Source organism: Protopterus annectens, chromosome 4.part1 (assembly GCF_019279795.1).
Source record: "Protopterus annectens isolate FY-2018-M chromosome 4.part1, PAN1.0, whole genome shotgun sequence".
In the NCBI taxonomy this organism is placed as follows: Eukaryota; Metazoa; Chordata; order Ceratodontiformes; family Protopteridae; genus Protopterus; species Protopterus annectens.
In genome coordinates this window covers 839,502,080-839,530,036 of record NC_056734.1, presented here as the reverse complement: position 1 = coordinate 839,530,036, position 27,957 = coordinate 839,502,080, and the positions used below count along the sequence as shown (strand labels likewise).

General features: G+C 40.9%; 1 protein-coding gene across 1 annotated transcript in view; it reads left to right on the top strand.

Moving 5' to 3' along the window:
* HPS3 (HPS3 biogenesis of lysosomal organelles complex 2 subunit 1) overlaps nucleotides 1-27,957 on the top strand; it is a 603,825-nt gene that overhangs the window by 73,998 nt on the left and 501,870 nt on the right. The window contains exon 7 of the mRNA XM_044070618.1: nucleotides 688-842. Within this exon, the coding sequence (XP_043926553.1) occupies nucleotides 688-842 (155 nt within the window). The remainder of the gene's footprint in view (nucleotides 1-687; nucleotides 843-27,957) is intronic.

Below are 27,957 nucleotides of genomic sequence, written 5' to 3'. Positions count from 1 at the left end.
TATTCATCCATATATAAATCTGTTAAAAAGAGACAAATGCATGCTTATACATATTCAAATAGAAATCTCAGCTTTTTCATCAATATCTAACACTAACTTTTTTGCCCACACTATCTTCTACTTAAAATGCTTTTTGTTTTTGCTGTGCCTGTATTGTTATGCACTACTGTTTGCCCTATTCTCACTCTTTTATGCCCCTGTAACTCTTTTATATGTAGTAGTACCATAATCTGACCTTGTGCTGCCCTCTCTAGCATTTTCTTATAGCATTACTCTTATAGCTACATCTGTAAGTGCATTAATCCTAATTCATGCTAAATGGTTATTGCACTTATCTGTAATGTATAAAGTTTCATGTTTAAATCAGTACATCAGTATTGCAAGCGTATGACAGATTTTTTTCTCACTGTAAATTTCAAAGTAGTATTTTTACAATTGTGTTGTGACTTGTGGTTTTAGCCTTAGCTTGTTAATATTTTTAGATGTTTCCTGATAAGGCATTGCATCATTATGCTATGTTAAAAAAGTTAATTTTTGTTTCATTTTTTGGGATGCCTCTGAAAATGGACTGTGCTGTGTAGGACTAACCAGGTGAACATAATTTAGTAAGTAAGCAGATGTACATTGACTGTAAAGACTGCACACACAAACAGAAAATAATAATTTAATTTATTTATTTTTATTTAGGCATGTCCTCCTACAAATTTGGATGTATGTATACTGAGAATGCAACTTTTTTTAGGGTTGAAATCTATTTGTCATTTCAAAAATCACATTATATTGCTGACCAAGGCTTCTGCCGAAGAAAAAGTTGGAAAAGAAAAAGTATCAAGGAAGTTTCAGTAAGTACATTCATCAACTATGGTTAACACAATTAGTTGTTTAAGCAATGGAAGTAACCTCAGCACAATATTTTAAATACATTTATTACTTTATGAACTTTGAGATGGGTTTGTGATTTGCATTATTTGTTTTTCGTGTATTTCAGGTATAGATTTACAATATTTAGAAATACATTTTTGTGTTCATTATTTCAAGTATGGCTTATTTTGTCCTCTTGTGGGAGGGGGAATGGCTGCTAAATCATATTCACAATTAAATATGGTTTTGACATACATAGACTGGAAATGTAGAATTAGGTCTTCCTGTTTTCCATGCATTTTAACCACATCTGGTGTAAAATGTCAGTGGTACACATTAGATGTGGAATGCTTTTCACTTTAAATACATATGCTTCATATGGTTATGTAAAGATTTTCACACATAATACAGAACAGATGTTTAACTGTTTTGCATAAATATTCCATTGTTAACACAATGGGTGGTCACCAGAATATGCAGACTTAGAAGACAGTTATTTCTGTTACTATATGTAAAGACCACCCCAGCTGGAATGGGTTTGCTACACCTTCCAGAGCACATTCTGCTGCTGCTAAGTGCAGTGCATGTACTGGGTTAGAGAGATGGCTGTACTTAGAGATGAATTTATTTGATCATTTTAAGGACCTATCTAGATGATACTGTACATGTATTTGACAACCCACTGTGTTTTGAGTAGTCCTGTAGATGTGGAGGTATGGCTTGTTTTGTCTTTTTATTATACTCCTGGCATCCTGCACTGCTTTTTACCATTTCAGGTATTGTACTCTTGTCTGTGTTGAACTAAAAGCTTTAATGCCTTTAGTAGACGTGGTTAGCTAGGGGATTTTTAACTTTGTTACTTTGAAATCCTTGTAATTTCTCTTTTGAAATGCCTTTCTTCTGCTGAATTGTAAATGTATTGTTTGTTCAGGAATATGGTGTTTGGTTATACAACAGTGTAGTCAATAATATTGCTGCACTAACTGTAAAGTGCATCTTCTTTAAAAAGCAAGATTATTGTGGCATGGTAATTGAATGCATATATTGCTTGACTTTGCACATGCACAATATCCTTTAGCTCCTCTGAGACCATAAGCAGGGTGAAATGCGTATTAGAAAATGAATGAGTAAATGCTGCAACAATGAGGTTAGTTCTTTGGGGGTGTTTTTCCCTTTTCCCATGACTGTGTAACCACAGTTTTAGTACATTGAAGTATAAGAGTCAGTGAAGGGACTTTTCCTCCAGTATGGAAGGCACAGGGGTGTAAAAATGCCTAGCTGACTTTTTTTTAAATATTTTGGTCTGTTTGGTAATATTATGTTCATTGTTTGTAGTTTTTTGTTTTCCAGGATTTGTTTTTAGTGTATTTCAGCTACAGATTTGAAATATTTAGGGATTCAGTTTTTGTGGTCCTTGTTTCAAATTTGGTATGTAATGCCCTTCCATATCACTGTTGCAGAATTCCTTAAATAAGGGATCTCCTCTTTTTTTAATTTCTACAGATCTTTTAGGTTTCTAATACCATGACAGGAATGGACCCCATTCCTAAGTCAAAGTATAATTAAAGTTTATGAAATTAGTATTGTTTCAGTTTTTGATGTCAGCCAGGAGTGCTGTTCGCAGCACCTGCAATGTGCCCAGTAATGATTCCTTGTGCAATTCGTATGGAGTTACATGTATTGGTAACATATCTAAATGCGATTGTAGATTATTTTTTTAAGACCTGTTGCTCTTACTGCTGTTGGAACTAGTAAGGGATCTCCTAGCAAGGATTGCCCAATGTCCAGCCAGTACACCAAAGATTTTAGTGTTTGCAGGTGTTGTACGTCACTTCTATGCTTCCTGCGCAAGGCGTAGGCCATAAAGGTGATATACAGATGCGCACACCTCAGAACAACTTTGCCAGCAGTCTGAACTCTGTCATTGAATGTCAGTCTGAACTTTCTTCTTCTGTGCAGGTTACCAAGCCATTTTCAGATAAGTGCCTCTTTGGGGTTCTTTCTTATCTTCTCTCTTGTTTTTGTGCTGTTGGTTTCATGTCATCCAGAAAGAGAAAATGTCAGTGTGGGAAGCAGATTTCCATAAAGGTCATCATAAAATGTGTCTCTTCTGTCTGGGTGCTTCTCATGACCATATGCAGTGTTCTATCTGCCAAGTGTTAGTCCCACAGACTCTATGTAACCATCTCTCTTCCTTTTCTATTTATTTGGAAGATCAGTGTTTAAAGTTGTTGGCACAAGGTGCTGTGGTAAAGTCCTCTCATCCTGAAGGTCAGTTGCTGGCCAAGAAACAGGCCAAAATACTCAGGTCTGATTTGGCTGCTGTCCAGCCTCCCACCTGGACATCTCTGTCAAGGTTGGTGTAAACCTGGAGGCTTATCCAGTTGTTACTTCAGATTCCTCTGCTGTGACCCTGTTGGAAGCTGGCATGAATCCGACTTCTGTCACGGCCCTGGAGGCTTTTCAGATGTTTGCTCCAGACATTGAACGAGAACCTCAGATGATTATTTCTGAGGAACTGAGAGAGATTCTGCAGATTGTAGTTTGGAAGGAGATTCCTACTACACTGGTAGAGTGTCAGCAAGGGTTTGACCCTCCTAAGGTCATTCATACGGAAGTCCCGTAAAAGAAGAAACAGAAAACTAAGCATGTCTGCCATTATTTTACATCAGTCTGAGTGCCCTTCTTATGTGCTGGTTACCAAGCTGTTTTCAGTTCATTTCCCAGTTAGGGTTCTTCCTTATCTTCTCTTTTTTTAATGTTGTTGGTTTACATGTCATCAGAAAAGGGAAAATGAAAGTGTGGGAGGCAGATTCTCCATACAGATTGTCACAGTCAGCGTCTCTTCTGTTTTGGGTGCTTCTCACGATTATAGACAGTGTTTTGTCTAACAAGCATTTGTTCCCAAGGCCCTACATAGATGCCCCTCCTCTTTGTCTGTTTACCTGGAAAACCAACGTCTAAAGTTGTTGGCACAAGGTGCTACGGCAGAGTCTTCCTATCCTGAGAGTCCACCTCCGACCAAGAAAAAGACCAAAAAACTCATGTCTGATACAGCTGGCTATCCTGGACATCTCTGTTAAGGCTGGTGAAAGCCAAGAGGATTGTCTAGTAGTTGCTTCAGATTTCTCTGCCATGACACTGTCTAATGCTGGCATGGATCCAACTTCTCGTATGTCCTTGGAGGCTTTTCACATGTATGCTTCAGATGTTGAAGGGGAGCCTTGGCTAATTATATCTGAGGGAATGAGAGGGATTCCACAGATTTTAGTATGAGAGGAGAATCCTGCTGTACTTGTAGAGTGTTAGCAAGGATCTAAACCTCCTAGGGTTTTTGTGCAGAAGTCCTGCAAAAAAAAAGAAACAAAAAAAAAAAACAAAGCAAGCATATTCCCCCCTGCAGTTAGAGATCCCCAGTGTGAATAGCAGGATTTTACTCAAGGGTTGTTTAATGCTTTAATGGCTTTAAAAGCTCGTCAAGGGGTCTCTGTGCTTGCCACTCCCTGGTCTTCTACTGTTCTTAAGAGACCTAGGGAGTAGAGTCTTCTGTTGAGGATCTGAATTCTAGGCAAGAGTACTTAGCATACTCTTCTCCGATTCCTTTCCCTTTGGACTATTGGTCTGAGGAAGAGTATTCTATCAGTCCAGATTCTCCTTTAGAAGAACTCTTGTCTGGGGACACTATTTCACATATGATGGATTTCTTCAAGTGGGATTGCTTTCAAGTTTGTGGTATCCAGAAGAGGTATTATGAACTCTTTCAGATGGAGTCTTCCAAAACTTATGCTGTTCCCCATGTTCTGGCTGCCCTCTTGGATACCTGTTCAGCAGCTTCTGTAGCCCCTGATTCTCAGCCTCCAGCTCCTAAGAAACCGGACAAATTTTACAAGGTGCCTGATGACTGTAAATTTCTGAATAAATGTCCTTCTCTGATCTTTCTGTGGTGTCTGTCTCCTCTGACAAACCCTCCAAGCTGTTGCTTTCTAATAAGTTGCTTTCTTCAGAAAATAATAGTAGGGCCATGAAACTGCTGGGTAAAAAGGTTTATACTGCTGCTACCTTACTTTTAGAGCTATTAATTACCAGACCCATATGACTAGCTATATTTTACCCCTTCTTTCTCAGGTTTCTCAAGTCATTTCTGACCTTCCTGAGTCTGAATGGAATATTTTGGCCCTTCCTTTTTGGGTTCTGCCTCTCAATTGGCTTGCCACTCTGTTAAGTGTAGTTATGATGCAGCTGATGATTCTTCTAGGGCTGCTGCATTTGTTTCTCTTCTTAGACGTTACTTTTGTCTTTGTCTTCAGGCTTTAGCTGATGACATTAAGGCCAAATTATTGGATAATTCTCTTGGTAATAAAAATCTTTTTGGCTGCGCTGCTGCTTACCTTTTTAAATCCATCCAGGAAAAGGGCAAGGCCTTGCAGGAGTTGAAACATATTTTTGTTTGTCTATCTCTTAAGTTTCAGAGGAATTACCCTTCTAATTCTGTTTTTGTTCACAGACAGTCTTGCTATCCATGCAAAGGTAAAATGGGTTCTAGACATATACCTCCTTTTAAATCTACTCAGATCCCTGTTTCTTGGTTCCATTTGACAGTTTGCTTTCTTTTTCCCTTGGCCAGGTTCCCTTGTCCCTTCATCTTTCATTGCTCCTTTCAAATTGGTTAAGGATCACACAAGACTCTTGGATTCTGTCCATCATCTGCCAGGGATATTTCATGGTGTGGAAATCTCATCCTCCCTTTCTGGAAAACCTTAACCTCCTTGGGAACAGCAACAGTTTCCTGTCTTTCCAGAGATGCTTCATTGCTGTTTTGGCCCAGGGCACCATTCAGGTTGCTCCTCCTGCCCAGGAAGGGAAGGGTTTTTATTGTAGAATGTTTCTGGTTCCCAGGAAGGAGGGCACCTAGAGACCAATTATGGACCTTTCCCAGCTCAACACCTTTCTAAAAGTTCCCTCTTTTCAGACATTGTCCCTGAAAACTTTGTTCTGTCTTCTTTGTCCCCAAGTATTTCTAGTATCTCTAGATCTCATGAATGCTTACCCACACATCCCTGTTTATCCCCTTTTCAGGAAACTTTTGCATTTCTCCATTTCTTCCTTGCATTTTAAGTCCTTTGGATTGCCTTGTGGCCTCTTTACTGCCACAGGTAAATTCACCAAATGCCTTGCTCCCGTCATTGCCTTTTGTAGGATGAGAGGGGTTCATATCTTTCCTTATTTGGATGATCTGCTCATGTAGACCTTGTACCTGAGGTTGTACTTCAGGACCTCCAGTTTACTGTTTCCGTGCTGCAAAGTCTGGGGTTCACTATAAACTTTCAAAAAAATAATTCTTGGTTCCTTCTTAGGTTCATGTTTTTCTTGGTTGTAGGAAACCGACCATTTCCATGCTGGCATCCCAGCCTTCCTCCCAAGGCTGTGTCCGTAATTGCTTTTTATCCAGTCTCTTCTTCCTTTGGCTTATGGCTTTCATCATTCCTATGCTGCCTCTTGCCAGGGTCCATATGAGAAAACTTCAGTCGTACCTCAAGTCAGTGTGACTTCAATACAGTCACCCCCGGACTTCCTAGTTCCCTTCTTTCCCTGTGTCAGGCTCAAGCTTCAGTGGTGGGTTCATCATCTTTCTCTCAACACGGGGTTTCCTTTCCAGTCTCCAGTCCCGATTCAAGAGCTCTTTTTGGATGTGGCAGACAGGAAGTGGGGAACTTCTTTTGGTTCTCTCAAGGTCCAGGGCCTCTGGCCTCTTCATCAGAGGTCAGACAACACCAACATCAAGGAGATGAGAAGTGTCCTTCTAGCCCTTCAGGCCTTTCATACCCTGTTTCTTCACAGATACCTCAAAGTTTTCACAGGCAATACCACAGTGATGTGGTATGTCAGCAAGCAAGGGGAGACACGGTCTTACCTTCTTTGCAGGCTTGCTCTTCAGGTCTGGGATCTAGCTGTCCAGTATTAAGTAACTCTTTGAGCAGGTCCAGCACACATGCTCATGAGTGGATGTTTCACAGCCAGGTAGATCTTTTTGCAACCTTTCTGAACAGACAACACCCTCTCTTCTGTTCCAGAATCCCAAGTCCTTTGGCTTGGAAGGTGGGTGCCCTATCTTTTTCTTGGAAGGGGATGTTTCTGTACACCTTCTCTGCCCTTTCTTTGCTTCCAAGAGTCCTGCACAAAATCAGGCAAGATTCCTGGAAAATCTTGCTGGTAAATCCCTTTTGGCCAAGAGAGCATTGTTTCCCCATTTCTTTTTCATTTGGCCAGGGCCGATCACCACAAGTTACCTCACTAGGTGGACCTTCTAACACAAGACAATGGGTCTCTTATCCATCCTCACTTGTCCTCTCTTCAGCTGACTCTGTGGGTGATAAGGTTTTGATCCCTTGTAGGCATCTCTTTTCTGAGAATGTGCTTTTTGTCCTGCAGGAGACCAGGAAACCCACCACCAGGAAATCATATTTGTCAAAATGGAAGAGATTTTCTGTGTGGTGCTTTCTCATTGCCAGGATCCATTTACTGTACAGATTCCTATGGTTCTCTGTCTTATTTGTGTGATCTTCTCCATGCTGGGTTGGCATATTCTTCAGTTAAAGCCCACCTGTCATCAATTTCTGCTTGTTCATAGGTTCATAGGTAGATACTAGGCTATCTGCCCTAGGGCATTTATAAGCCTAGCCAGAGTGTATTTGGCTTCCGCCTCCCTATTAGATTAGCCTACTGTGCCTCTGTAAAGTAGGTCACAGAAGGTACCCTTTTAAGATTAGTTTACTGTGCCTCTGACTAGCAGGGACACAGAAGAGATCCCAGGGGTGAATTTGCGATTTCACATCCACACGTCCAGATTTCGCTTGAAGAGGGTCAGCGAGGGGCTATGTCTAACATGAATTGGGATTGTATTCCAGAGTGAGGGGAGCCTCTGGGAAATGAATCTGTCCCTCCAGCATGTCCTATTTATTTTTGTGCTGAGGTTTAGATTCCTGGAGCGTGTAGCTCTAAGGGACTTGGATTTTTTGAGGTGGAGCATGTCCATTAATTCTGGGTTTGACATGGCTTTGTACGTCAGGCATAGATCACCTCTGAGTAGGCGGTAAGCAACTGAGTAGAGCTGGAGTTTCTTTAGTCGAGCTGCATAGGACATCTGTTTGTAGCCCATGATCCTCTTGGTGAGGTACTTTTGGGGTCTCTCCAGTTGCTGCAGGTGTCGGGTAAGGTACATCCCAAAAGGGGCATTGTATTCAATTATGAGCCTGATGGTGGCAGTAGAGGGGCACAATGACCTCTCTTGATCTAGATGCGAACCCTTTCATGATAAGGTGGGCTATATAGAAGGTCTTTCTAACCACTTTGGCAATGTGATTATCAAAGGAGAGATTACTATCTACGTTGGTCCCCAAATCTCTAATTACTTCTTCCGTACTTAATGGATTACCACCTATGTGGTAATTTGTGGGCACCTTGTTTTTCCCAAAGGGGATGACTATGCACTTTTTAGCATTCAGCTTGAGGCCGTGGCTCTGGCACCAAGCATCCATCTCTGTGAGACCCTTTTGGAGGATGCTTGTGTCAGCTGGAGATTCGATTATGGCCCCAGTTTGCAGTCATCTGCGAACTTTGTCAGCCATAATCCCCCGTGTTAGCCTGAACCTCAGAGAAGTATATACCGAACAAGAGAGGTCCCAGAACTGAGCCCTGTGGGATGCCACTTGTAACTGGTTTTGATTCGGACATGGCACCTGCGATTCTGACCATGTTGGTTCTATCTCTGAGCCAGTTTGCAACCCATCTTGTGATACAGGGGTTGATATTTAAGCTGGTAAGCTTATTTATGATGCCTGAGTGGGGTATTGTGTCGAAGGCTTTTGCGAGGTCCAGGTAGGCTGTGTGGACTACCTTGCCCTCATCTATGGCTTTGGTAACTGTTTCAAAGAAATCAACTAGGTTTAAGAGGCAAGATCTGCCCTTAACAAAGCCGAATTGGGTAGGGTCCAGTGTCTGGAGGCTCCCAATGTCTTTGTTTATGAGTTCCATGATAATATGCTCCATAGCTTTACAGACCAGACTAGTCAGGCTTATGGGGTGATAGTTTCTGGGGTCTGTTGTGGCACCACCTTTGTGGAGTGGGACCACTGTAGCTGTATGCCATTCTTTGGGTACATATCCTGTAGTAAGGCTAAGTTTGAACAGTGACTTAATGTGAGGGTTCAGTTCTTCTTGGAGCTCATGTAAGACACAGCCTGGGACACCGTCCGGTCCCATAGATGCTGTGTTTTTTGCTTTGGAGAGGGCAGCTTTCACCTGTGCATCTGTGATGTCAGGGAGGTTACATTCAGTTGGGATAGGCATTTGCTGCTTTGGGGGGGAAGGGGGGGGGGGAAGTTTGCGCTGAATCTGTCTGCCAGGATGTTGGCTATGTCTGAAGGTTCGGTATATTTTGTACCGTTATGCAACAATTCAGAGCATATCTGGGAGCTTCCGCCCATGTTTCTGACATAACTAAAGAAGGACTTGTGATTATCTTTAGTGTCTAGGGCAATTTTTCTTTCGAAACTGGCCTTTGATGATTTTATGAGGGATCGAAGTTTCTTGCTAATATTGATCAGAGATGCCTTCCCTTTTTGGGATTTTACTCTGTCATGTAGTAGCTTCCTCCTTCTGTTGTATAGTTTATTTTTGGCTGGGGTCCACCAGACTGGTCTCCTGTTTTTGGAGGCGTGAGTCTTGGTTTTATTTGGGATAGCACGATCCATGCATTGTTTGCCCTTAACTCCTCCTCTGGCCTCTAGGTTTGAGCTCAAACAATTTCTTAAAGGTGCCCTGCATATCAGATCTCCCAGGAAGCCTAAGCAGGGTTAGAGAACTGAAGGGTGGGACAGAATTTGAACCAGTTAAATGAAGAAGTGACTTGACTGAATAAATGTGAAGCAACAGAACTGCACTGATATTTGTGATGCAAAAACATAAATTCTGTTGCTGTAATCCATAAGATATGGCATGACTTTGAAATCAAATCTAGTAAGCAAGACCTCAATGTTGTTGGACTAGATGAGTGGTTTTGTGAGACGAAATTTCAGTATAAGTGATAAATCCCAGGCATCTTGATTGCCAGAACTGACAGGTTACTTGGAGTGGGCAGGTGTGAAACTGCAGATGAAGCTTATGAAGAAACATCATCACTGCTCAGATAGGATGGAAGAAGGTCAATGTTTGTCTTGCAGTCTAGAGTATATTGGTTAGGTGTGATTCTTCTAAAGGTGGTATAGTGTTTGACATATTTCCCTTTAAGTTATATTGATGCCTGGGTATACACCCATCAGCTGGCTTCATTTGTATGAGTAAACTCCCACGTTTTGCCACTGTAGGGTACCCATAGTTAAGCAGGGTTAAACAGAGTATGGTGTTTACTCGGAGTGGACAGTTAAGCTATTACCTTCAAAGAATCTTTGTGTCAGATGTGACATCAGAACAAAAGGATAAAGACTAGAGAAGTCCATTTTTTACATTCTTATAAGCAGCCTGACAGCCTAGAGTACACATTTCACCATTTTACATTCTCCAGTTACTTTTTCTGTAAATATTGCGAGATTAACCTTATTTAATTATAAATTAACCTTATTTATTATATATTGTACACTTATTGTACACTTCATTAACTTATCATACTGTGCTGTGATATACTGTTTGCTCTATTAATCTGTACTCATCTCCGACTTTTGTATTTTTATCATATATGTGGAGGTTTTCTCCCCGGGTATCTGCTGAAAACTGGCACCTGATTGCCCAGTCAGACCAACCCAGTAATCAAATATAAAATAAAACAAATAAATAATGTTGGGCTTAATTAGTGATACTGTATGCCTTTTTAAATTAAATTCAGTACTTGAAAATGATTGCTTAACAAATTTCAGCAAATTAGACTCATCTGTCCCCTCCTGTATATAAATTTTAGTAATGTTTCAAACTTGGTGTTAATTTTCCAAGGCATTATAGTAAAGCAAGACCAAAATGAAAAATTTAGTGCAAGCACCTAGGTATAAAGCTGTACTTGTTAACACCAAAAATAACTACACCCAGAAGCGACTGTGCTCCTTGGGCTCTTGAATCTCACCAGCATACCTCTGCTGAAACTGCTATAGCTACACTTACCATTTCTAGTCTCATATATTTATATAATAGCAGAAGGTCAATTGATCGACAGTGGTCCCCATATATGTTCTTTGATTGTGGTCAAGTCAAAAGAGCCCCTTATTCTTTAGGTGGGTTCTCTGCTATGTTCCAGTGTAGGAGACTGAGTGCATACTGATTGTAACATCATTATGGTGGTTTACATTAAGCTGTGGTAATTGCTAGGTCTTTTATGTTTGAAATATTGTTAGGAAATTTGATAGTAAAACATTGGAGTTTCAAATTAATTGTCTGGCATTTAGCATAGAGGGTTACGTCTCTGAGATGTTAATGAACTGCTTCCTCTGTCTAGGGTACATGATTTTGATTTATTCTCTCTCCATTTACTTGCTGTGTGACTCTGAGCACGTCACTTAACTAGACAATTCTCCTGGGTTCATAGGTTAATAGATGAGTACTAGGCTAGCTGTCCTTGTGAGACATTTTAAGCCTAGCCAGTCTCCCTTTTTGTGCTTGAAATAACCTAACCCATTTAGTTATAGATTGACCTCACCCATTCTGTGGTCGATAACTATGTATTACCCCTAATGAGAATAACTTGGGTCATACCATAGATAATTTGAGAGGATCCATGCATGGATAAAGCATTTAGGAGCTGCCTATGTCCATTAGTAATACAGGGGGCAGTCTTATCATAGGATCAAAGGATCATAGGAAGTTATTATACTATTGGCCCTGAGGCTGTTATAAAGCCTAGCCAACAATTTAGCCCATGTTCCAAGTAAGCACCCCGTGCCCCTGTCCAGCAGGGACACAGGTGGAATCCCAGAATGTATTTTTGTTCCTCATCCAGTAAACCAGGTTGAGCTTAAAAAGCGTTAATGAGGTACTCTGCTTGATGTGGAGCGGGAGTCTATTCCAGAGAAGGGGGACAATCTGGGAAACAAATCTGTCCTGCTAACAAGTCCTATTGATGTCACTGACCAAATAGAGGTTGTGCTTGCGGATTACTCGAGTGGAGATTAACTTGTGGATATGCAGCAGTTCCATCAAGGTGGGGTCTGAGATTGCTTTGTATGCCAGACAGATGTCACCTCTGAGGAGTCTGTAGGAGACTGAATAGAGAGACAGGGTCTTTAGTCTATCTGTGTAGGGTAGATGTTTGAAACCTTGGATTCTCCTGGTGTGGAACCTCTGTGGTCTCTCCAGCTGTGCTTTGTGAGGTACATGCCGAAAGGGGCATTGTACTCAGTAGTGGGGCTTATAAGAGAAGAATACATGAATGTTATGACCACCTTGTCCCTGGTTGAGATACCGTTACTAATGAGGTGGGCCATGTAGAAAGCTTTCCATACAACGGAGGCAGTATAGTGGTCAAAAGTCAGTTTGCTGTCAACCAGGGTGCCCAAGTCTCTCACTACTGATTGAATGCTTAGGACCTTGTTATTAATGTGATAATTTGTGGGGATGTCACTCTCTCCAAAGGGGATGATGATGCATTTTTTGGCATTCAGTTTGAGGCCATGTTTCCAGCACCAGTCATTGTTTGGGTGAGACCCTATTGGAGGGTGTCCACATCATTAGGGGAATTGATGACAGTGCCCAGGTAGCAGTCATCTGCAGACTTGGTCAACCATAGCCCACTGGTTTTGACCTGCACCTCAGAAAAAGTATATTCTAAACAACAGAGGGCCTCAAGACCGATCCCTGCGGTACACCAGTCATTATGGGTCGACTTCTTGAGGTGCCTTCCCCTATTTTGACTAGGTGGGTTCTATATTGGGGCAAATTTTCTGTTTCCCATTCATAGAGTTAAGTTGCATTTGAAAATGGACAGGGATGAACTTTGTTTTATGTGGATAGGGAGTGTGTTCCATTCCACAGCAGTATTCTCTGTGAAATATACCCATCCCTCCAAACTGTTTCGTTGATATTACAGAACAGGTTTAGAGTCCTAGACTGAGAATTTCTGAAAAGGGATACTTGCGATCAGTGGACTTAACATAGCAACAAATAAATAAAAAATAAAAATAAAAAAAAGTGTGACAGTGAATGTTTTGGCAAAACACTTAATTGGAAAAAGATCGTAATCACTACTACTATTTTCAGGGTTTTTTTTTAATAAATAATACTTAGTAACATAAAAAGTGGGTAACCAGAGTGATGCTTTAGAATATTGTGCCTGCTTAGGTTAAACTAAGAGCGTATTATCCATTTAGCCTAAATTAGATTGTTTTTATTATATCAGTATTATAATGGCATTAGAGTTAATGTATGCATACATGTAGGTTCATAGGTAGGTACTAGGCTATTGGCCCTAGGGCCTATATAAGCCTAGCCAAACGGTACCCTGGCTTTTGCCACCCAATAAAATTATTTTCCTGTGCCCCTGTCAAGCAGAGCCACAGAAGTGATCCCATTTCCCATCCAATCATCAAGATTTTTCTTGAAGAGTGCTAATGAGGAGCTTTGTTTGATATAGATAAGTAGTTTGTTCTAGAGTATGGGAAGTCTCTGAGACAGGAATCTATCCCTCCAGCATGTTCTGTTTATTGTGGTGACAAGGTTTAGGTCCCTAGAGTGTGTAGCTCGGAGGGATTGGGATTTCTTTACGTGGAGCATGTCCAACAGCTCTGGGTTTGACATAACTTTGTATGTTAGGCAGAGATAGTCTCTGAGTAGGCGATATGCGACAGAGTAAAGCTGGAGTCTTTTGAGACGGTCTGTGTAGGGCATCTGTTTGAGGCCAGTAATCCTCTTTGTGAGGTATTTCTGTGGCCTTTCCAGTTGTTGTAGATGTCTTGTGAGGTACATACCAAAAGGGGCGTTGTACTCTATAATGGGTCTAATGAGTGATGAGTAGAGGGGAACAATGACCTCTTTTTTCCTGGATGAGAAACCTTTTGTGATGAGGTGTGCCACGTAGAAGGATTTCCTGACTACTGTGGCGATGTGATTATCAAAGGGAGACTACTGTCCACCTGTGTCCCAAGGTCTCTTATCACACTTTCGGTGTTAAGTAGACTACTGCCTATGTGGTAGTTCATGGGTACTTGTTTTTACCAAAAGGGATGACAATGCACTTTTTGGCATTGAGCTTGAGGCCATGGCTTTGACACCAGGCATCTGTCTCAGTGAGGCCCTTTTGTAGGATATCCACATCATTAGGAGATTTGATTATGGCTCCCAGTTTGCAGTCATCTGTGAACTTTGTTAGCCAAAGACCTTCTGTGTTAGCCTGTACTTCAGAGAAGTAGATACCAAACAGGAGAGGACCTAGGACTGAACCCTGTGGTACTCCACTTGTCACTAGTCTGAAGTTGGATTTAGAGTCTGTTACTTTCACAGTGTGGGTTCGGTCAGTGAGCCAGTTGCCATCTTGTGACATAGGGATTTATACCTAGTTTAGTGAGTTTGTCTATAATTCCAGAGTGGGGGATGGTGTTGAAAGCCTTGGTGAGATCTAGATAGGCTGTGTGCACCACCTTACCCTCTACAGCTTTGGTGACCGCTTCAAAGAAGTCTATCAGGTTTAGGAGACATGATCTGCCTTTTACAAACCCAAACTGGGTAGGGTCCAGAGTTTGGAGATTACCATTGTCATTGTTTATAAGTTCCATGATGATACGCTCCATAGCTTTGCAGGCCAGGCTCGTCAGGCTAATGGGGCGGTAGTTCCCGGGGTCCGTAGTGGCTCCCCCTTTGTGGAGTGGGATAACCGTTGCTGCGCACCATTCAGTGGGCACAAAGCCTGAGGTGAGGCTATGATTGAACATGGTACTTAGGTGGGGTGCCAATTCGTTCTGTAGTTCATGTAGAACGCAGCCTGGGATGTTGTCAGGTCCCATGGATGTTGTGTTCTTGGCTTTGGAGAGTGTGTTTTTTACCTGTGTAGCCGTGATTACAGTTACTTTGCATTCTTCCGGTATAGAGACGGGCCCTTTAGGGGATGAGAGAGGAGTAAAGTTAGCAGTGAATCTATCTGCCAGGATGTTGGCAATATCAGTTGGTTCTGTATATTTAGTGCCATTGTGCTGTAACTCAGAGCAGATCTGAGTGTTGCCATTGAGATTCTTGACATAGCTGTAGAATGCTTTGTGGTTGTCTTTAGAATAAGTGGCGATTTTGTTTTCGTAAAGGTGATTTAGGACAGTGAGCTTCATGTATTACTGATGAAGTATGTGAAAGCTTGAAAGCTGAAGTTATTTTTAAGTTGGTCTTTTTTGTAATGGACCTTTTTAACAACAACCAAAGTAAAAATGCATTTTTTAGGAAGTAAGCTGTCGTTTGTAGATATTTTTTCAAATTTATCTGTTGAACTTTGATGAGTGTAGCATGTTGATTGTGAGCCAAAGTTTGTTAAAATGTTTTCAGATGTCAGGATTGCCTTTATCTGCATGCCACATGGTCCTGTCTTCTGTTTTCATACTAAGTACAGATTTTGACTCACACAGCATTGCTACAACGTAAAAACTGGTGAAAGTGCAGTTCTTAAAGGGGATCATATATATATATTTATATATATATATATATATATATATATATTTATATATATATATATATATATATATATATATATATATACACACACACATATATATATATATATATATATATATATATATATATATACACACACACACACACAAATTATTCATCATCAGAAAGGTAGAATACTCCACATTAGATAAGTATGCCTAAATTGTAGTCTGCTTTGTTACTCAAAGCAGTACAGAACAGTCCAACTAAATGTGGCAAAAGTCCCATATATTCATAGATTTTGTTAATCAGAGCAGCTTGGAACAAATTGTATAAAGTCCAACCAGGTATGGCAACAGCTTGGATATACTTCTTTTTGCGCCCTACAAGTTGTTATATCCACTGTAACACAGATCACAATGCCATTTTCTTTAGTTTAAGAATAAAATCAAACTCAGCCAAAACTAAGGCAGCCTTCCTAGACTTTACCAGTGGAAATTATGATGCAGTAAATTATTACTTAAGAAGAACAAAAAGGGAAAGTGTATTCACTGACCAAATAAATTTGATTAGAGTACCATTAATGAGTTTTGTGTTATTAACTTCTACACTCACATATGCACAAACATTAATATACAGGTAATGTCAACAGAAAAGCCTTTTTGTAGAGTGATAGAGGAAAAAGATAGAAAAAAAGAGGTACTATTTATCTTTTAGAATCTACCCTGGTTGTAGAAACATGTCTAGATTAAGTGATTAAGTTAAGTAAAGAAATTAATTATCAAACCTTCCAATATAACTGTGAGATTCTGCTTGATCATAAATTATGAAAGCATTAGTAAGGTTTTCTTTAATTACATCAGAAAACTGAAAGGAAAATTGTGAATGTAACATCTTTTCATTAAGCAGTGATGTGGTTATCCATCTGCAGAATAGGATATGTCACTTGATGGCTCACTGATAGGACACAAGAAGTTAGGATAGGGGAATCCACCTCCACAAAGAGGCCAGTCACTAGCAGAGACCCAAAGGGATCAGTGCTGGGGCCTCTCCTTTTTATTGTGTAGTTCTCTGAATTCAAAGTAAATGTCAAAGATCTCTGGCTGACCAGGTTTACAGATGATTTCAAGTTAGGCATGGTCACTGAATCCTCTAAAGCAGGGGTGTCCAACCTTTTGTCTTCCGGGGCCGCATTGAGTGAACAGAAATTGTCTTAGGGCCACATATAAACTATATCTTATAATTAACTCTTTCGCTGCTGCGGGAGACCAAAGTCGACCTCCTGGCTCTACTGTAGGTCCATTCGAACAATGAATAAATGCCTAATATTTTCATTAAAATTCTAATTCTTATTCTAATTCTCTAATCTAACATTTAACTCTTAACATCGTAGTTAATATATATATATATATATATATATATATATGTGTGTATATATATTTTTTTTTTTACAAACAAACAGATATTTACTACAGCACTAGCATTTCTCACTGGGAATACCACTCAGGCAGTCCAACTATGTAAAATGTCAACTTTAGCAGTCCTACAATACTATAATCCACAAAAATAAGCCAACAAATTTGCAATAAAGTAAAGAATTCACATTATTGACTTAATAAAACAAATATGAATAATCTACAAGAGGGTCTCACCCAAACAAATGACTGGTGCCAGAAACATGGCCTCAAGCTAAATGCCAAAAAATGCATCATCATCCCCTTTGAGGAGAGTGATGTCCCCACAAATTATCACATTAATAACAATGTTGTAAGCACGCCATCATTCATGAGATGCTTGGGCACCCAGGTTGATAGAAACCTGACTTTTGACCACCATGTTGTCACTGTTGTATGGAAAACTTTTTACATGGCCCACCTCATTAGTAAGGGTATCTCATCCAGGGACAAGGAGGTCAGAACATCCCTGTATTCTTCCTTTATAAGAGCCATTATTGAGTGCAACACCCCTTTTAGCATGTGCCTCAGCAAAACACCCTGCCAAAAGAAAGACTACAACCATTTCTGACAAAAAAGGTCAAAGGACTAAGTTCACTTAGTTATCCAAACCGACTAAAAAGCTTCTTGCTTTCCTCTGTCTCTCACTGGCCCCTATAAATTTCATCATTGGCTTGCTTTCCATGCTAAGAAAGATCCTGCTTTAAGATACTTCCTCTACCTCAGAAGTACTGGTTATACTTAAAATGCTGACTACAAAGACCACAGCCTTCACTGCAACATAAACAAGCCACTCTGTAAGGACAGGTTCTTGACACAAACAGCTTCAACTTCTGTAAAAAGCTCCTCTCATTATCAAACAATGCAGTTCAGCAAGAAGACAACTGGATGGATAGCCATAAATGTACTTCTTGAGTAAGTAGCATAGCCTTCATCAAACCGGATGGAAAATCCACCTACTAAATTTTCCTAGCCGGATGGCTAAGATCTAATATTGGTTACTCAAGTCTACTTGTCCAAGAAGAAGGGTCTGTTTAACTGAGAATTCCATTTGCAATAATATATTCAGTATACTTATTAAATCTCGCTGTCTTACACACACACACACACACACACACACACACACACACACACACACACACACACACACAAAAGGAGCCCCTACTTGTAAAATAGGCAACCTCAGTAATCACATGACACACACTCACTGAATGAAATTGTCTGGAAGTCAAAATATCTGAAAATAAATCATAATAGAGATGGGTTCATCCATGCAATTTCCCACCACCAGAAGGACTGTCAATAAATCAACAGACAGCTGCTCAGCAAAAAGTAAATCAATAAGAAACCATAAATACTCTAAGAACATACTAAATACTGGAGTAAACATATAACTATCCTCCAATCTAAAGCCATTTGATATTCAGACATTTTAATTTGCAGAAGTTATTCACAGACTGACAGTTTACTGAGCTGTAATGCTGACCTTCGCTTTTGAAAAAAACAAATTCCCAGACTTTGTCAATATCTCAAAGTGATGAGAGGATTATTATTTATTCATTTTTGGAAAACATCTTTAAAACTGTTAAATTGATTACACACCCAGAAACACAGAAAAGTTATTGTGATAAGCAAACCACAGGCTGCTGCAAGAAATCAGTCACATTAGCACCCTATGCTTCCGTCCATACCAATGAAACATACCTGTCAATTCAAAAGAGTTAAAGTACCTTAATAAGAAGGTTATTTGCAAGGTTACATGGCAGTTTATAGTGGAAGTAAGCAGAGGTATTAAAAAGGCTCTGTTTGTCATAATTATGCTGAAAAGTCTTCCAAGGTAAATATAACCTTCTGATTTAGTATGGAACCATGCCTCTCAACCTTAGAGCAAGAAATCTGGACAAAGCGAAAAATAAAAGTGGGAGACAGGCCCAAAAATAGTTATGCATCACAGACACCATTGAAACAACTGTAGCTGCAAACGTTATACATCACCTATAATCTTTCTATCCCATCATTGTCAGTTGAGCATTATATGCCTCATTCTATCCTGCCTTCTTTTGCAACAAAGAAAACCATGCTTTGAAATGACAAATGCACTAAAATAATAAATAAAACACATTGCATCCACATCCTGCAACTTCCTACCTGCAAACAACCACAGAGCTTTCACTGAAACTTGGGCTGCTTATTTCCCCAGAATGACAGCTCTCCCTAATTAAGTCTAATGGTATACAATCTACCAGGATCTGAACTACCTGAAATAAATTAAATTATGGCCTGTTTAATTAAGCTATATTTTTAAGCTCACTTACTGTATTTTTTCAGTAACATCCCAATATCATTTTCCAGGTCACTTTACAAGACATTGGCAGTGATGGACTTGCCATCCTTCAAATCCCTACAGGACCACACTCATACAAATGTAAATATCCATCCACTGCAAATGGCAAGAAGCATGTCTTAAAAAATCTACTTTGGCATGCCTAGTACCCAAGTATCAGGTTTTGAAACAAAGAAACATTGTCCACAGTCCGTAAGTCTCTGTCGTTAGTAATCTATTTATTTATTTTATTTTATTTTACATTTGTTAACCGGGATGGTCCGACTGGACACAGGTCCATTTTTACTGGAGGCCAGGGGAGAAAAGCTCCACAGTAAGTAAAATTTTACACAATATGTTAAAATACAGTATGCAAAGAATTTTCAAGTTACCTGTAACACATTGCACTTAAGTTACCTGGCACTTGCTCACTAAAGCAGTTATATAAGTCAGCACTAAAAATTAAAAGCACTACACCCTCACTCCCCATTGGCCCTTGTTTTCAATTATAAAGGAATTTAAATACTTTTAGTTATAGAATAGTGAATTGAAGGGGTGTGCTGTTGCATACTAGGTTATCTATTCGTATTGTATTGTATGCAGGGATTGTGTTGTGGGGTTTGGTGTGATCATGAAAATGAAGTGAAAAAGAGAATAGAGCCTAGAATGAGCCTTGAGGACTCCGAGGGTAACTGGCTGAAGGGATGATTTTGCAGAGAACTTGTTTTGTTGCCTATTGCTCTTATAAGACCTAAACCATTTAATAGTCTGACAGTCAAGAGGAGAGGACTTTGGAATGTTGATGAGAAGGGCACCATTGACCATGTCAAAAGCTTTTGTTTAAAAGATAAAGAGAGCAGATGAGGTTATTATGTTACTACTTCTTCTAATGTGGTATCTATAAAAGATAGTAGGGCAGTTGTGGTACTGTGTGATGTGGCTAAAGCCATGTTGTTGAGTAAGCTAGAATGTTTGTTGTGTTGATAAATGATGTAGTAGTTGTTGGTGCATGCATTTTTCTTGTTCCTTCTGTAAAGGTTCTGTTAATGAGGATGGATACAGGGTATGCAGAAGTATATAGCTGCTTTGCTTTTTTTAGTATATGGACTTTTTGCAAGAGAAGTGAGGGTATTTGGTCCAAGCAGATGGTGACAGACAGATGTAGTAGAGATAGGTTGCAGTTTAAAGAGTTGGTAGTGGGAGGGTAATGTTTGTGGTGTGAAGGCTTGAGTTGTCTGGATTTAGCTGACTGTTAGTGCTTGTATGGTCTCTGTGAAGAAAGTATTAAATGTATTGGCTGTTTGAGGGGACAGGATGTTTGCTTGGGGTAGGTTTAAATTTTTTGGGATTGTTTGTTGGTTGTTTGTAGTTTTTTACAATGTTAGTTTTTTTGTTTGTATTATTTCTTTTTTATGTAAGTTTTGTTGTTGTTGAAAGTTTTGTTAGATAGTTTTATTTCCTCATTTACCTTTAAGAGAAGATCTCCTTTTTTTTTTTTATTTTTTTTGGAGAGGCTTTTAAGATTTCATGTTTTCGTTCATTCGATATGTTGCTTAGGTATGTTATTGGAGAAAAGTGTAGAAAGTAGAGTTTAGATATTTTATAGCCTGGTAGAGTTTTTTAAAGGGTACCAGTTACAGGCACTATTCATATTTGGAATGATTTCTGGCTAAAGTGTTTATTGGACCTGCAATCTTTAGGCAGCAGGTGTTTTTGTCTTATGATGTAGGTCAACATATGATCACTTAAATCATCTGGCTGAATATTATTCTAGCATGTCCAAAGGTCAGTTGTCAATCTCCTCTCTGGTCCAGCTGGTGAACCTGGGAATCTTGAGGCAATGTTACAACTGCCTCATGTACACAGACAACCCTCTCCTCCTCCCAACAAATTCCAACACATGTGAGAGATGCAACCATATAGCCAAACTGGAGGCTAAGCTTTCTCAACTCAGTACTGGCATAACCAGTCAGGAGGAGAAGGAAACCACACTCACTACAATTCCAGTCTCACATAGACCTACCATGACAGCAAACCAAACACATAATCACACAAAAACATACTCGGAGGCTCTAAATAAAGATCTGCCTAAGCAGCAGAGACCTCCAAAGCAGACACCCAAGCAACTGTTACCCCAAAACAAAACACGTGCAACACATATCTCACAAAGCCATTGTGCCGAACAGTCACAGCCCTTAAGGCTAAACAATCACACCTGATACACTTGTAATAGGTGACTCTATCGTCAGGCACACTGATGTCCCGCTCACCAGGCTGAACAAGGAGAAGGTCACGGTGAGCAGCCTGTCAGGCGCTAGGATCCGCCACATAACACAAGCACTCAGGTCACTCCAAGGCAAATACAAATATGACTCAGTCATTGTCCATGCTGGTGTGAATGACCTGAGACGTACCTCCCTGGACTACATGAAAAGAGTCATAGATGAGCTCTCTGAGCATGTAGCCCAGGCCGGTATGACCCTGACCTTGAGTAGCATCTTACCCTCACCAAGAATGATGCCACAATATGAAGACAAGATGATCAATTTCAACAATTGGCTTAAGTACTGGTGTCATTCAAAGGGGATCCTATACCTGTCAGCCTGGGATGATATGCTCGACAAGCCACGATGCTTCGCTAGGGACGGATTGCACCTGTCACCCCTGGGCTTTCGGATATTGGCAAAGGCTCTTTCTACCCCCATAGTGCCTTTTTTAGGCAAGGCTCAAAAGACAAACCCACCTCCATAGGTATCACAAGGGATAAGAAACTAAGAGTAATGCTACTCAACGCCAGAAGTCTAAACCTCAAGATGCACGCACTTGAAACTCTCCTTAGCATGGAGAACATCGATATCTGTGCAGTAACAGAAACCTGGTTCAGGGCTCCTGAGAGCACCCCAGCACTACCAGGTTATACCTCATACCATGCTTTTCAGCCCCAAAACTTGGACCGAACCACAAAAGGAGGGGGAGTATCGATATTCATCAAAGATACCCACACCTCCAGGTTGGTGGCAAAGCACGAAGCATCAGAGACTATCCATGTGCAACTAACAGTGGGTAAAACTGCCTTCCAGTTTATAGCCTGCTACAGACCACCCTCCCAAACCCAGGAACCCCACTCGGCCTTCCTGAGAACACTGGAAAATATGAAGGTCTCTCCAAACACCATTATATTGGGCGACTTCAACTACCCAAACATAGACTGGGAGCATTACTCTAGCTCCAACACCCTAGCCCAAAGGTTCCTAGAATTCATAAACTCAAATGCAATGGAACAACTTGTTACCACTCCCACAAGAGGGAAAAACATACTGGACCTGATCATCACCAACATGGGGACTCTATGCTCTAGACCAGAAGTGTATTCCTCACTGGTAAGATCAGTCCATAAACTGATCTCACTGGATATTCACATCCCAACCCCACCCCCTGCCCAGAAAACCACAGTGAAAAACTTCTCTAAAGCAAATTTCACACTCCTCAAAACCGAGGTGGAATTATTCAAAGCCCCCGGGCCTGTGGAAAATACGGCCCAGACCGCAAAATCCTTTATAAGTGCATTCTATGAACACCTTCAGGAATGCATGGATCATGCAATCCCAAATAAAACCAAGACCCAATCCTCCAAAGGCAGACGTCCTGTCTGGTGGACCCCAGCCATAAACAAACTATACAATAGAAGGAGGAAGCTACTACATGATAGAGCAAAATCCCAAAAAGGGAAGGCATCTCTGATCAGTATTAGCAAAAAACTAAGGGCACTCATAAAATTGTCTAAGGCCAGCTTCGAGAGAAAAATTGCACAGGACACTAAGGATAATCACAAGGCTTTCTTTAGTTATGTTAGGAACCTGGGTGGGAATTCCCAGATATGCTCAGAATTAGTCCAAAATGACAAAAAATACACCGAACCCACAGACATTGCCAACATCCTAGCTGACAGGTTCAGCGCAAAGTCCCCCCCCCCCCCAAAAAGACAAAAATCTATCCCACCAGAGGGCTGCCCCCCCGACCTCTCAGATGCTCAGGGAAGAGCCCTCTCCAAAACAAATAACACAGCATCAATGGGACCAGACTGTGTCCTGGGCTGCGTCCTACATGAACTCCAAGAAGAGCTAAACCCAAACATAAAACTACTGTTCAATCTCAGCCTTACTACAGGATATGTACCCAAAGAGTGGCGTACAGCAACAGTGGTCCCTCTCCACAAAGGTGGTGCCTCAACGGACCCTGGAAACTGTCGCCCCATAAACCTGACTAGCTTGGTCTGCAAAGCTATGGAAAGGATCATCATGGACCTCATAAATAAAGATATTGGGGACCTACAGACACTGGATCCTACCCAGTTCAGCTTTGTTAAGGGCAGATCCTGCCTCTTAAACCTGGTCGACTTCTTTGAAACAGTCACCAAGGCCATTGATGAAGGGAAGGTGGTCCACACAGCCTACCTGGACCTCGCAAAAGCCTTCGATACAGTACCCCACGGGCATTATAGATAAGCTCACCAGCTTAAATATAAACCCCTATGTCACTAGATGGGTTGCAAACTGGCTCAAGGACAGAACCCACATGGTTAGAATTGCTGGAGCCATGTCAGACTCCAAACCAGTTACAAGTGGCGTCCCACAAGGCTCAGTCCTGGGACCTCTCTTGTTCGGTATATATTTCTCAGAGGTACAGGCCAACACAGAAGGACTGTGGCTGACCAAGTTCGCAGATGACTGCAAACTGGGCCATAATCGACTCTCCAGCCAACACAAGCATCCTCCAAAAGGGCCTCATAGAAACAGACAACTGGTGCCAGAGCCATGGCCTCAAGCTAAACGCCAAAAGTGTATAGTCATCCCCTTTGGCAAAAACAAAGTGCCCACAAATTACCACATAGGTGGTAATCCATTAAGTACAGAAGAAGTAATTAGGGACCTGGGGACCCAAGTTGATAGCAATCTCTCATTTGACAACCACGTGGCCAAAGTGGTTAGAAAAACATTTTATATAGCCCACCTAATCATGAAGGGATTCACATCTAGATTAGGGGAGGTCATCGTGCCTCTTTACTCATCCCTCATCAGGCCCATAATTGAGTACAATGCCTTTTTGGGATGTACCTTACCAGACACCTGCAGCAACTGGAAAGACCCCAAAAGTACCTCACCAAGAGGATCAAAGGGCTCAAACAGATGCCATATGCTGCCCAGTTAAAGAAACTCCAGCTCTACTCAGTGGCATACCGCCTGCTCAGAGGCGACCTGTGCCTGACGTATAAAGCCATGTCCAACCCGGAATTAAGGGACATGCTGCACCTCAACAAATCCAAATCCCATCGAGCTACATGCTCGAGAGACTTGAACCTCAGCACTGAAATAAATAGGACATGCTGGAGGGACAGATTCATAACCCAGAGGCTCCCTTCACTCTGGAATAAAATCCCAGTCCAGGTTAGGCAGAGTCCCTCATTGACTCTCTTCAAGAGGAATCTTGATGAGTGGATGGGAGATCGTAGGTTTACCCCGGGTATCACTTCTGTGTCACTGTTAGACAGAGGCACAGTATACTAACCTCGAAAAAGGGCATAGCAAAATTAATTTAAAATGGGTGGTGAAAGCCAAACATACTCTGGCTAGGCTTATAAATGCCCTAGGGCAAATAGCCTAGTATGAACCTATGAAACTATGAACCTATAATATGTTAAAATACAGTATACAGCAGAAGACATAGCAAGACCTATATATACAGGAAAAATAGTTACACATGGTTAATAACAGAATAAGTATACAAATTCAATCAGCATAAGGAGAAGACCTAGGCTGTAATGTATATTACAGTAGGTATATTAGGAAGTGAGGTACATAAGTGGAGTAATTTGAGGACTTATGTAATATATGGGCATAGCCACTTATTCTTTAAGTGAGTTCTAAGTGAGTTTTTAAAGTGAGAAGAGGTAGGGGCAGAAATCAGAGCAGGAGGGAGATTATTCCAGGTTCTAGCTATGGAGTGGGAGAACAGTGCTTTCCCTGCAGTATTGTTAGCTCTAGAGATACAGAGGAGGGGTTTGTCGGAAGATCGGAGAGGACGATTTGTATTATAGTGGGTGAGAAGTTGGCCTAGTGCAAGGTTTTTTTCTGGATGTGTTACCACATTGTAGGCAATGACTATTTGATGATAGGTTAGTAGCTGGGGACATTCCAGCCATTGCAGTTCCCTTAGAGCCTGGCAATGGTGGGTTCTAAAAGTGGAGTTGTTTGCAAACTTGGCGATTTTATTATAACATGATTCGAGTCTGGCAAGGTCAAGTTTTCTAAGCTGGGTAAGAATTGGAGCAGCATACATTAGGGTAGACAAGAGGTGAGTTTGGGCTAGGGTAATCCATGCTTGTTTCGAGAGGGATTTCCTGTGCCTATATAGTGTTCCAATTTTTTTATTGACTTTTTTGATAGTTTGTGAAATGTGGACATTGAAGTGTAGATTTTTATTAATTTTAACTCATAAGAGTTTGGTATGGTCAGAGGAAGAGATAATAGTGCCATTTTTGGAGGAGATAGTGAAGGTTAGAGGGGTGGAAATGGTTTTGTTGGTGGTGAAAAATAGTAATTTGGTTTTATTAGGGTTTAGGATAAGTTGGATCTGAGTGATCCAACTTTCCACAGAGCTAAAGGATTTTTGGGTGAGTTGTTGTAGGGTGTGAAGTGATGGAGCTGAACAGATAAGAGTTGAATCATCAGCGTATTGTATAATTGAAGCATGCTGTGTGGTGGTATGGAGATTATTGGTAAATATGGAGAAAAGTGGGTCTAATATGGAGCCTTGTGGTACACCTCATATCTAATCATCTATGCTTGCAGCACTCCAAACACATAAAAACACACATACACACTAAAACCCCCAATATTTAAAAATTGACACTGTGCCCACCTGATTTGCTAGTATTGATGAACCACCAAAGATATGTTTACTGTTGTCCAATCTACCACTGCTTTGAACCCACCATTGACAAAAACAGTACTGGGTGTTTTTTTGTTTGTCAGAAAAAACAATACAACTTTATATGCTACAGTCCCACATAGTCAACTACTGACTCATTAACCCTAGGATGCTGTCTCATTCTCACTCCCTGGAACTGCATTACCTTAGATGACTACTTTTATTTCCTAAGCAAAAGACACAGATTTGAAGATGAGGCAAAAATCCAGATATTCTTCGAAAATCCGTACAGTTGAAAGGTATGATTTCATATTCAGTACAACATTCTCCTTATCAGGAAAGCCGCAGTTTAATGAAAGTGTACTTTTAATGTACGATATATTTGTGAGCTAACTTGTTTGTGTTTAATAGGTAGACTGATCATCGTTAGCCTCTTTGTGCATGTGTCTCTCTCTGTCTCTCTCTCATGTATACGCACACACACACACACACACACACACACACACACACACACACACACACACACACACACACACACACACTGTACTTATACTTTCACGCACACAAACTTTCTGCTTTCATGCATGCACTCACTTACTCCATACTTACCTATTAATACAGGTAAGTGCTGTCCCTTTCAAAGGCAACGGTGGCAAATCCATACAAGAGGCCCTCTTCAGCGAGAACACGCACACACACACACACACACACACGCACACACGCATACACACACACACACACACACACACACACACACACACACACACACACACACACACACACACACACTGATTCTTCGGTATGAAATAATGGCACGAGCACACAGACCCTTCTTTGGTGCAAAAAATTCAAAACTAGAAGTGTGCTTTGGCGCATGCACACACTGATGTTAGAGTTACAGGTCACAGGTGCGAAAAACACAAAACAAAAAAAGTGTTTTGGGGCATGCATACATTGATGCTGCAGTTAGAGGTCGAGGGCCTCATGGAAGAGTTCTGAGGGCCGCATGCGGCCTGTGGGCTGCGGGTTGGATATGACCACTCTAAAGACACAGATAACCTTCAAGAGGGCCTGAAACAAACAAACAACTGGTGCCAGAGTTATGGACTAAAACGCAGTGTGAAAAAATTTATAATAGTACCCTTTGAAAGGACTGCCACCCCTGGAAATTACCACATTGGTAATATTAAAAGTAGACTCAGTTGCCAGGAATCTGAGATAACATGTTGACAGTGACCTGACCTTTGACTACCACATGTCTACTGTGGTGAGAAAGTCATTCTGCATCGCATGACTTATACGTTAAGGCCTGGCATCCATGTCCAAGAAGGTCATTGTTCTGATGTTCTCAGCTCTCACCACACCAGTCATTGAGTACAGTGCACCCTTCCACATGTACCTGACCAGGCACTTGCAACAGCCTGAGAGACCACAGGTGTTCTTCACTAAAAGAATATGTGGAGTAAACCAAAAGTCAAATGTGGACCATCTCAAAGCCCTATCCCTGTACTGGGTCTCCTACAGAGTTCTGATCATTGATTTATGCCTACTCTTCGAGGTATCTTCTGATCCCATGCTGATGGATTTGTTGCAGATCTGCAAAACAAATAGCATCATAAATACCCATACTAGGGAATTAAACCTTTTCTGCGACATAAACAGCACATGTTGAGGGGACAAGTATATGTCTTAAAAATGACCCCTTCTCTGGAACAGGCTTCCAACCATCTGAAACAAAACTCATCCCTGACCCTTTTCAGATGTAACTTGGACCAGTGGATGAGGAAG